A 12,182-nucleotide genomic window follows, 5' to 3' on the forward strand; every position below is an offset into this window, starting at 1 on the left:
ATTATCAGAATGAAGAGTCTGTCACAACCCTGACGATATCTTCAAAACAGAGTCAGTCAAAGATGGCTGGGTATAATTGTTTTTGCAGAACTAGATGCTCTCTGACCCAAGTTTAATTGTTAAACTTCAGAGGCACAAGCTTGTATTATTATTGAGGCTGATCATGGTATCTGGTCATATTAACATAACACTTTAATTAATTTTTCTTTGCATGTTCCTTTCAATTTAGTATGTATTACTGTACTGATAAACGTTCAGCCATTTCGGTCTACAAAAACTGCTGCAGTATTGATGAGTAAATGTAGGTCCCCTGAATACACTCTGGAATAACAGCCTTTGTCAAGTTTACATTTTTCCTCATTCACTGATTTGTTGGTCAAAAGGAAAGATCTGTGTTCACAGCAGGTTCACAGTGTAGGGGAGAGAAGAAGGAAAAGCCGGACGGCCATAACACAATGCAAATAGATGGATAACCTCTGAGCCGGTGATCTTCCTGTGGGGAGCTCAGAGATAAGAAATTCATGCACGTCTGTTAAAAACACATTTTAATTGAGGTGTGTAGGGTTTGTGTCACCAAATGGTTTTTGCTTGTTGAATGTGCAGAAAGTAAGTCTTGATTTTGTGCCTTTTTGTTGGATGAAAAGTTTGTAAACCGAACGTCTTCGGCTTCTTTATGGCATTTGGGCGTAGACCAAACAATAAATGGAGATATCAGTGTCAGGCAGATTCATCAACACAGACAATAGTTCCTGGTCACATTTCTGTGTCAGTTTTATGAGAACTGTTTTATATTTCTGATCACAGCTTCCTCTTTGTTTGATGCAAATGAGACAATGCTGCAGCAATAGGTTGATTCCATGATTAATCAATCACCAACTGAGAACCTCAGTTTGGACGATGGACTCTAAAAAAACCAAAACAAACCCACAATCAAATACAGATCACTGCTTTCTTTATTTTGTCGTTTTCTGAATTTGGTTTTGTTTACTCACCTTTTCCACCAATGGGATATACAATGAAACACAATGTCCAAATGTTGAATCAGATTGAATTCATTGCCGACAAATTCCTGAATATCTTGACAAGCCAAATCAAAAACAATCAATAAACAAGTTGAGAGCTGATTGTGGATCAGTGTTGTTAAGAGAATGATGTCCACAGAAACAAAAAGGCAATCAATCTGATGGGCTGCACCCTGAGCTCGCTGCATCACAACAAACCCCGCCAATCAGGCTGCAGCCTCATGCGTCTCCATGGTAACAAAGCTTCCTCTGTCCCAGGGAGGTGGAGACAGTGAGGGGGGGGGGCAAGGGAAAACGAGAAGAGAGGTGGATGGAGGAGAAGAGGGGAAGAGAAGGAGGAGGAGGAGAGAGAGAGAGAATCGATAGCTTCTCTTATTTCACAGTCAGAGGCTTCTTTCCCAATCTGAGGAGGGGAGTGGGGGGGGTCGAGCCAGTGTGGTTTGGTCTGACCGCAGACGGCAGACGGCAGAGGAAGGAGCGGAGAACGGGGATGGGGGTGGAAGGATGCCGGGAGTCTCTGTGGGACCTGCAACGGCCCTTGAGCCTTCGCTCAGTGGATGGGTTGGGCAGCTGTGTTTAGGTGGTTCCTCCCTCCGCGAGGTAAACATCTGATTCCTTCCACTTGAAACATTCAGAACTGTTTCCTCCTCCAATATCCACACTCTCAACTGATAACACAGGTAAATTAGATGATGGCAACATGGACGCCTGCCTGTTGGACTGTGGAGCACATTGGACCAGACTGATGTGGTTGCAGAGAGAGAAGGAGACACAGGGGATCTGCAGGTGGCTTCTGTCTGAGGTGTGTAATCTGTTCTGCATGGACATTATGAATGTGACAAGCACCGTCTATAGCATCTATTTCTCAGGGGCATCGCGAGTGCTTTGTTGATGTGCTGCTGCAGCGGAGCTCCCACCTTGTGTGCAACACATGTTTAGTGGTCATGTTGGGAGGTTGTGAGGTGCTGCAGGTTCAGTGTGTTTCTGAGGAGTGTGCGCTGAGGGAAGCTGTGAAAATCAATCGTGGTACGAGGTGATGCTTGGCACAGAAAAGACATCGCATACTATTTGAATCTGAAGATCTTTTGCTATTTTTCTTACTTTAAGTTGTTATTTTGTGCAGCAGACGATCACTGTGGCATATTTAAAGCTACATCGTCGAGTCGCTCTTCCAGATAATTTCAATTGGAATCGAAGTACGCAACAAGAGCGCACGCCACAGTGCTTGTCTCTCGGGGGAATTCTTGAAATCTGGAGGAACTGTCCCCACTGCCCGTGTGCACAGCAGACTCCATGTATTTCATATTCATTGTCATTTATTCATGGAATAACCCTGTGGTATGTTTTAAACCTGTTTGTGTTGTTATTATCAAAAGCAGAGACAAATCTCATCAGGGGATCTCGTTAGCGCAGCGCGACTCGTGTCGCTCTTCTAACTGCTGAGGAATCAGAGCAGAATTATCCCGGTGCATCAGACAGTGATGTGTCTGTATCAGATTACACCGTGACATACACTGTACATATGGTTGGGTTGCGTCCTCCTCCCGTGTGTCCTCGTGATTATGATAATTCACGGGCATTCTGCCAATGTGTTGTCAGGAATTTAAAGTAGCTTCGGTGGTCATGAATTAAACATGACTCGCACATTAAACGAGGATCGACAAAAGCCCACATGTAGACAGCTTTCAGAGTGACGTCATCGTGAGATGTGCACGCCCGCGAAGACAACACAGCGAAGAATAATGACTGAGAGCTAACGAGGAGCTGTTTTTGAGCCTTAAGTCCACAAATCACCCGCCAACAGGTGGAAATACTGTTCAACATCTCCAAAATAAAAAGCAGGATACACTGATGACATACTAATCTGGTCAAATCCATTTTTTAAATTCAAACATTCCTTTTTTTGCAAACTTTTGTTGACCTTTTTTGGAATGCATAATTACTTTTTCATGTTAGTTATCTTCATGCTAACATTGCTTTCATAATGCTTATCTTTTTTTACTGTAAACATCACTGCTTTTTTAAGGCTAATGATTTTCTTTATGCAATGCATTAATTTTTACTATTAATATGTTATTTCTAATGCTAATTACTTTCTTTAATGCTCATGTTATTTTAAATACTACCTCTTAATTTGCTTTACGCGTCACTTTTAATGCTAACATTACTTTCTCTAATTCTTATGTTATTATTACTTTTTAAGAATAACTTTAATTGTCTTTATGCTGAACCTTTTTTGAATTCTAATGTTATTATTTGAATCCCGACTTGCTTTTCTCCAAGCAAATGTTATTTTGGATCGCTAACATGACTAATGAACTTAATTTTTTTTTCTCTTTCAACTGTGTTAATGCTAACATGACCCTTTAAAGCACCTGTTCTCATTGTTACCAGCAGCAACAGTCAAATGTTTTTAACAAAATATTTGGGGTACACTTTCCAGGCTACTTCTTTCTTCTTAGTGGCAAACAGCAGACACACAGCTAGAGAGTCACCGGCGAACATAATGGAGCATTTAGATGCAAATATTTCCCTCCAGAGTTGGTCGAGGCCAAACTTAAATTGGACACCATAGAGGTAGACTCATCAGGTGGACACAAAAAACACTGAATAACAGTGTTGCTCACGATGTGCTGGATGTGTAAATGAACAGTTTACAGCTACAGCTTTTTTTTTCAGGGTCAACAGTACAATAAAAGAAGAAGAAGAAAACAGGTCAACTCGCTTATAGTTAAATTAAAATAAAGAGCCAGGGTAGAAAGAGCTTATTATAAAACAAAGTCAAACACGATATTAAAACTATATTCAGAGATGCAGTGTGACATTCTTTGTAACTGTGGTAACAACTTTAACTGTATGGAGTGTGTATGTATGTTATTGCACATGTGTATGTATAAGTTATTGCATCGCGTGCATCAGTGATTTGAACTGACTCGGAGCTCTCGTCGGTGCAGCCATCTCACAGCGCAACCGGAAGTTCCACAATCGTGTATAACTTGACATTCAGGCTGAAACATTCGCACCCTTTTGTCCATGGTTTGAGTTTAATTTGAACGCCTGGACCGTGTGTTTTTCGGAGGGGGGTGAGCAGGAAGTCGGCCCCGGGGAACAAGCTGCTGGCAGGCGCTGCTGAGTTTAATGGACCAGCGCTGCTTCGCTCTGAGTCGATTGCCTCTGTGGCAAATTTGGTGCAATTCAGCGGTGGGCCTTCTCATTCTGCCCTCTCACAGCACTTTGACAGAGGGCAGCTGTCAGCCAGTCACTCTGTTAGAGGTAGAGACATTCACTCTCTCTTTGTGAAGATGCAAACACTGACTGCGAGTTTCAGTTGTGGGTGCAATTAGGAAGCTTTCATTTTTAACCAGGAAACCATATGGGATTGTTTTAAATTCCCCAGTTTCATTCACACCATCACTTCCATTTGAGACACTCATCATTGGTTGCATGTTTAATTTTTAATGCTGCAATATGAGAGGCAAACTTCATCGGTTAACTGGAGTAGGCTGGATAGAGGCTGAATGGGATTTATGTATGTGCTGTGGTTTGGAAGCCCAAGGGATCTTTGTTTAGGTTTGAGCCCATCAGTGGACATTCTCAAAGTAATTGGAGGGAATGGAGCCATATCTGAGGCCCCGAGAGAGAGAGAGAATATATTGAAGGATGCTGAGAGGATGCTTTATTGAAGTCTATGGTTGTTTGCCAGGATTTTAATGTTCTAGTCACAGGACTAAGTGTTCAGCCAATTTATAAGTGCTAAAATAAAACCTGAGGTTTACTGTATGTTTCTACTGGACTTATATTACTGAAATACATGTGCATGATCCATCGTTAATGTAAAAGTATTGATGGTTGCTGCTTTAAACTATTTTCATTCATTTAAAGCTTATATATGATTATAATATAGTAAGCCTTGACTCGAAAGATATATTGAAGAAACTTATTTTAAGTTTTGTATCTTTGCCTTTATTAGATGGTTTACATGCTACATACCATGGACTGTATTTGTTGCAGCCAGTAAAAAGAAAAATATTAACATGTTTGCTTATAAATGATTAATCCGTCATTTCCCATTGACTTTCTGTCAAACCACTAATTAATAAACTAATCATTGCATTCTCACTGCACACCAGTTGTCCTCTTCAGTTCTTTTCAGTGAATGCAGGCTGCTGTTTTTGATGTGCTGACTCATTGCCCACTTTGCTGATGCAGGCAAATAAAAAGCTCCGTCTTCAGGCGCGACTCTCTCTGTCTGTGTCAGTGTTCATCTGTCTCTGTTGAACAGCTTGTTTTCTTCCTGCATTTCTATTTATGACAGTTCTTGTGCAGGTTAGGGACGTCACAGGATTCAATGAATCCACTGAATTGATCTCTCTGCTGTGATGGTAACAGACCACTGCCCTGTCCTCTGGTTATCTGAGCTGCCATAGCCTTTAGATTTAAGCCAGGAAGCAGGGAGGTAAATGGAGTGACATGTGCATGTATAACCCATTTTTATTTTCACTAATAAGAATTTAAAAAATCCAAAATATAAACTCACAGAAGACAGCCTGTAAAACTGTCCAGGATATGGATTTGTGCATGACGTGAGTCCAGATTTGCACTCATGACTCGGACTGATGGTTTAATAACTTAAGGACTTCAGGAAGTGAATAAAAACTTCAGCTGCCAGTCCTGAACAATAGTTTCACAATAGATTCAATTCTGTTTTACAGCAAAATGTACTTCTACTTTGTGTATGTTGCATACATTGTGTTTACACCAAATAGAAATAAACTAAAATAATACAGTATGGGTAGACATACAGATATTGTAAGGTAGTCTGATATAGATGTGGATGTAATAAACTGTAGTTAAATATTTTTAGCGATGTTAGAAGCTAAACAAGCTTTGGGTTTGTTTGCAGTCCGTCTTCACTGCCGCACTCTGCATGACCTCCGAGTTGCAACTGCTAGACAGCTTGACCAAACATGCATAACCTAATCATGCACAAATGGACAGACTGTGGGACACACGCACACACACAGACACACACACACAAACACACACACACACGAACACACACACAGACACACACACTACCACGCCTTTTGACATCTCTGCTCCTCCTCGTCCCTGCCTCGTGTTAAAACAGCATCAGATTTACTGCCCATCTTAATCTGTGTAAGATTAAGTCGCCATTGTCATGTGACCCTCCCAGACTCATCCCTGTGTGCTTGTTGCTGCGTTTGTGACGCTCGTTTCAGCAGATAGACCGACAACACAACAGCCTCGCAAACATCAGGCTTGCTCACTACTATTCGGAGAGAGAGGTGATGATGTTGTAAGAAAAGATGGCGTTGTTGTTTTTTATGGGAGTGGACATGTCGTCCCGTTTAAATCTTTTTTTTTTTGGACTCAGAGGGAGAGCAGGAAAAGCAAATATATATATAAAATATTTTTTTGCTTGAAACTTAAACGAAAGGTAAAAATATTAAAATAAGGGTCTATAACAGAACTTGATTCTAAAGAAAACAAGACTTAAATTTACAATAACAATGCATCAAATGACAATTTGAAATCAATATGAGGATGTCAATAGCATCTTCCGTAGTGATGAATTTACAGAGACCTAAATATTCAGCTCTATTCGGTTTTTCTCTTTAGTTCACGCTCACTGCTCTCGTTGAGTCATTTTTGGTGCAGCAGACATCAACACAAATATGACTCCAAATGGTAGTGTTGCTCTGTAACTGCCGGGTGTGTCAGTGAACAGTTTAGGGCTGAAAGATTATGACGTGTTATAGTTGTGCTCACAAGTTGTTTGTTCTGCACCCAAGAGGCCGAAAAAAATATTTCAAGTGATCATATATGTTGTGGCTTAAAGTTAATCAAATCTAGTGGAGGTATTTCCAGGAAATGTGGAAGTACCTCGATACTATACGCGAGCAAGAGTAGTGAATAAATGTACTTTCTACCACAGCTGAGGAGCTTTGCTGGATATAAGGCTGCGTCGGTGTGTATAGACAGGGTTGGGATTTAGGTTGCTGGGGGATTTCAGGGATGTTGCGAGGTCAGTGGATTACCTTGTAACAGATCTGTAGGAGGGCTGGCTTGGAGGACACACACATGACGTGCTGGCTTGAGTGTGGAGGTGGGGTGGGGGTTTAATCCTTGAGACAAACGTGGTAACTCCTTCTTTGGTTTGGGAGTAACCGCAGAAGCTCAAATCTTTCTTTTTCTTCTCCCTCAGGTTTGAATAACGATGACTCCCATCCTCGCTGTTTGAACATGCTGCTCGGGTAGTGAAGGAGACTGCGAGGAGCGTCTACCCAATTAAACTCCCCTCACACACGCACACACACACACACACACGCACAACCATGCTGATCAAGGAGTATCGTATCCCCATGCCGATGAGCGTGGAGGAGTACCGCATCGCTCAGCTCTACATGATCCAGGTGAGTGTGATCCAGCTTCATTATCAAACATCTCATATTGTATTTCTGTTCTTTATCCCTGACAACCTTCAACCTGTGGAGAGTTTCTGTCCAACTTTGTAAAACAGTTATTATAAAATTCACTGGAGAAATTACACATGACAGTGTGTTGTAAACATTTAATTCATGTTTATGCTATGCTCATGAATCCTGAGGGACATAAAGAGAAATATTGCCAAACTGCCTTATTTACTTCCCCACATAGAATAAAACCATTCACTGACAACGAGGAAGTGGTGTCTGAATATCCAAATGTCTTTGTCACCAATATGAGAGAGCGGAACACTGCACACTGAACACCATAGCCTGGACAACTATTAATGTTATTAATGTTGTATTAGTTGTATTTACTGTGGCCCAGTACTTGACAACAGTATAAGAAACAGCAGAATGTTTTTGCTGTGTATCTGTCTTGTCTGTGTCAAAACATTTTTGCTATAGACTTTTCTACCTGTTAATGTGTGAGATGAATTCTTCCTGTAGACCAAAAATATTCAATTGTTTACTTGCTTTGTTTTTGAGGAAGATATGAGTACATCACAAACCACATATCTGATGCAAGAAGTCAGTGTGAGTCTGGTTAATAATGGTAAAGCACATGGATGCTGGAGAATGTTGTTCTGGGTCATTAGACGATGTGGGTCATGTGCTGACGTGAGGCTGTAGGTCAGGTTTGTGTGTGTGAGGGTGGAGGAGGTCAGGAGTTTAAGGTGTCATCGTGCACCTGAAACTGGAACGCTGGAGAACATGGCTGAGGGGTCAGAGGGGCAGTGTTGTTCTGCAGACCAGATGTTGCTCCATACGTCTGAGGGCTGTGTTTCATTTTACAATGTTGTGCACGCAGGCACACACGCGCACACACACACACACACACACACACACACACACACACACTTATGTTGTTATATGCAAATAAACATACTTTATGCAGTGCTGTGAAAAATTAATAAAGATTTTAGTTTGAGGAATTCATTTTTTTTTACAAGAATAATTGTTTTAATCAATTGCTATTAACAATTCACACAGTGCAATAAACAAAAAAGAACTGAAGAAACCCTCTCTCTCTCACACACACACACACACACACACATAGTGCATCTGCTGTTGGACCCCTCCTCCTGCTCAGTGTCACAGCTGAGAGCCAGGTTGGCAAGGAAACCGGTGACATCAGCTGCAGCATGGCAGGAGCTGCCATTTGTTTGTGATATGGAAAGAGAGAGAGAGAGAGAGAGACTTAGAGAGAGTGAGCGAGAGGGGAAAGACATGATGGTGCAGTCGGCATTACCATGACGACATTTTGTCATGGTTACAGTTTAGGTTACGCATCACTTATGCACTGTACACGAGATGGACACAGTTACAGGGAGACCTTACAGTGTGTTATAGCACATGCCAGGGTTTGAACTCTTTTCTCTGTGAGGGGGAGAACGTTCTCGTGGTGACAATAGCTTTCAAAGCAATATTCACATGCAAACACATACTGAGGTTAAAGCATCAGCCTGATGATATTTGTGTCATTAGATCCATGAGTCTATTCAAACAAGAGCTGTCTATCCAAAGAGGGACATATTTCTAAAGAGCACCACTGTTTTAAAAACACGTTCCCACATTCACCCTCCTGCTGCAGCAAATACTCAACAGAGCACCGATTGTGGATTAATCTGCTGCTGAAAATAGTCCCCAACAAATGCACGCAAACTAGAAATTACAGTTCCAAGCTGTTTTTTTTCGAATAGTTTAACATTTTAGTTTTTTTTTAATCATAATAACTGGGACCCTTTCTAAAGATTTAGGTTTTCAGAAGCACCCAGAAGGCTTTGGGCCACACACATTCTGGGGAGGTCTGAAGTATTGAAGCAGGGGCTAACACACTATTAGTTTTGTTGATTATAAAAATATGTCACCACTCACCAGCCTTATTCTTATCTTATCCTTGAAGACGTTATTTGACAAATTGAACCGAAGTAGCTTGACCGGGGAGATAAAATTTAGGAACTAATTGTAAGATCAAAAGTTTATATTTGATTGCCTGTTTCTTTAGGAGAGGATAGTGTATGTCCATCCCTTCAGCTGGGCTTTGTCCTTTGTCCTGCATTGGTAATCGTGTACAGGGAGGAGGAATAAGATGCTTCAGACTTCAGACAAGTTCATTCTTCATACTCAATGCCATTGTCTTTCACTGTGCCTGCAATAAATGTAAAAAGTGAAACCAGGACTTGTCATATGGACAGAAAACTGATCGAGCTGTGACAACAGCATATTTGCCATTTCGATATTTCCTCGACCGACAAACCAGAGAGAAATGATGGCATCTCTTTTTTTTCACAATTCATCACACCAAATGTCATATTTGGTAATGGCAGCTTGTTTCTCCTTAGTTAGCATGTGAAAGTAAAAAAATGTACTTCTTCTTTGACAATAGCCATACCGGTCCAATGGCTTGCTGATTGGACTGCACAATTAACACACACACACATACACACACACACTTAATGTGTGATTTCAAGTGTGAGTAAATATGAAATAGTTTCTGCACGTTTACATCTACATTTACTTGAAAAAAACCTTTTTATAATGTTGCCCTCTTTGTTGTTGTCGTACTTTGTGAGTACTCATTGCATTTTGATTCAAACAGCGACCCGACATGTGAAACATGAGTTGTCTGTTGCGAGCTAAAGGACGCTGGTGATAATGCTTGATGCATGTGGTTCTAGTTAGACCGTACATGGACCTGCGGAGGGGAGTTGTGCACCACTGGGTTATGCTAACCTTGTGGTGTCACATTAATTATTCAGGGTTGGCTCGGCGCGGCAGAAATGAGACCCTCAGCAAAGGCAGAGCCATTACAATTCCACAAACGTGGTCCTCGGAGTGTCTGCCCAACCTCGGAGCATTTCTCACATTGGACATGGACCCTGTTTTCCTTCATTTTTTCCTGCTCATTTTTCTTTCCTTGTCAGCCACTGAAACCCTCATCTCCCTTTGTGCAAATTGGACAAGGCTCTTTCATAGGTTTCTTCACACTTGTTCAGATTTCTTTATGAAATCGTAGCCCACCTCTGACTCATATTTGACCAAACTGTATTTGGTCAGCCACTAAACTCTATTCACATTTCATTCAAGGACTCCCATACTTTGATACCTCTTTATTTCTGTATTTTCACAGTAATTTCCTATGAAACAATTATGTCGTATGGTTGTAACCACAGAAAAACAGAAGGAATTTCTTTGAAAGAACCTTTTCACTTGAACCCAAATAAATATCAACTATCATACATTATGTTTGCCTTTAGACTAGAGCTGATATAATTAGTTGTTCAGCGGAAAAGTATTTTTATTATCAATTTATTATTTTATTCATTATAAAAATCGAATTGCAGATAAACCAGGTAGGAGGAACACAAAGTTTTCCAACTTCTCTCTGCACCATAGACTGTTTAAAGCTCTGCACACAACGTCCAGCACACAAACAATACAAAAGTTTAAAGAAGGACTCACTAATGACAGGACTAATTCTGAAGCAGCTCTGGGGCATTAACACACGATAAGAGAACAGGCACTGCACTAGTGGGAAATTATTCAGAGACCCCGAACTTGCTTAATATTCACTGGGGCTAGGATATTAATTCACATGCATATTTTCGAATAAACTTCAGTTGTTCTTCTTATTCAAGCCAAGAAACGCAAACTTGCAAGTCTTTTAAAACATTCATTTTCCTTGAACTTGTGTCCTTACTCAATTGATTCAACCTCTCAACCAGTGATTCGTTAATTCAGCATTGCTAGATCTGCTAGATGAACTGAGTCTGGTGGTTCCTTCCCTTTTCCTGCAGCTCCACCAAGAGGTGGACAGTTGTGTTTTTGTCACTGTGAAATATCTCTAGAACACTATTTGATAAATTGCTGTGAAATTTTGCACAGGATGAGTTGTAATAACTTTGCTAATAAGCTCAATTTTCATCTCATCCATCATAAAGTCAAAATTGACTTTAAAATCAACATACCTGAAAAATAATGCAGCTCCAGCACCAATATCAGTGCACTGCATTTAATAAAGGACAAAGCCATAAACCTTGTTAAGTGAAATTAAGCACAGCACAGTGCAACACCTAATGTATAATTAACTTTATTGACTATTTATTTTTATTGCTGTAACAGGAATATATTAATAACAACAACATGCCCAAGAACCAGAGATGTTCCAGTACCGACACTAGCATTGGAGAAGCCTCCAATAGTCTGAAAATGCTGGATCGGCAAGTACTCAAATCTATACCACGTCTATAAAGTATATTAGTTTCACCCAGATAAAACTGGATTTTCTTTGCTTCTCCAGAATAGCAGTTGTGGTGTTCTGCCACTGGCTAGAACTATTTATAGAATGGTGAAGAAGATGTGTTTTCCGTTAGTATAGCATTAGCCAGAGCTCGCTAAAATGTCAGCGATTTCACGTTGGAGAGTCCCAGATGTAAAATAGCAACGTGGACTTTAAGACTTCAATTTCTAGGGGTAGCAGGCGGAGTTCCATCATGTAATCATAGTTTCCATACAGGGTTAGCAACATACAGCTGTTTCTTTTAAAGATATCAAGTAAATGGTATTAGATCGGTACTTGGTTGTGGCTGAAACGCAATTGGATTATATATGGAAAGTATATGCACTGGAAATTGGTATGAGAACATCT

At 40.6% G+C, this 12,182-nt stretch overlaps 1 protein-coding gene across 7 annotated transcripts in view; it reads left to right on the forward strand.

Annotated features, from left to right (window-relative positions):
• Window positions 1-12,182, forward strand: part of LOC109626039 (membrane-associated phosphatidylinositol transfer protein 2) — a 75,848-nt gene that overhangs the window by 32,960 nt on the left and 30,706 nt on the right. For 4 of the 7 annotated variants that reach the window (XR_011239100.1, XR_011239101.1, XM_069513370.1 and 1 more), the window contains one exon: window positions 7,252-7,459. Coding sequence is in view for 5 of the 7 variants with exons in the window: in XM_069513370.1 (XP_069369471.1) it covers window positions 7,382-7,459 (78 nt within the window). In the remaining 2 variants the exon portion in view is untranslated. Of the gene's footprint in view, window positions 1-1,454; window positions 1,825-7,251; window positions 7,460-12,182 lie in introns of those variants that run through there. The other 3 variants (XM_069513372.1, XM_069513373.1, XM_069513371.1) reach the window with 3 other exon arrangements.

The sequence above is a fragment of the Paralichthys olivaceus genome, chromosome 18 (assembly GCF_024713975.1).
Source record: "Paralichthys olivaceus isolate ysfri-2021 chromosome 18, ASM2471397v2, whole genome shotgun sequence".
NCBI lineage: Eukaryota > Metazoa > Chordata > Actinopteri > Pleuronectiformes > Paralichthyidae > Paralichthys > Paralichthys olivaceus.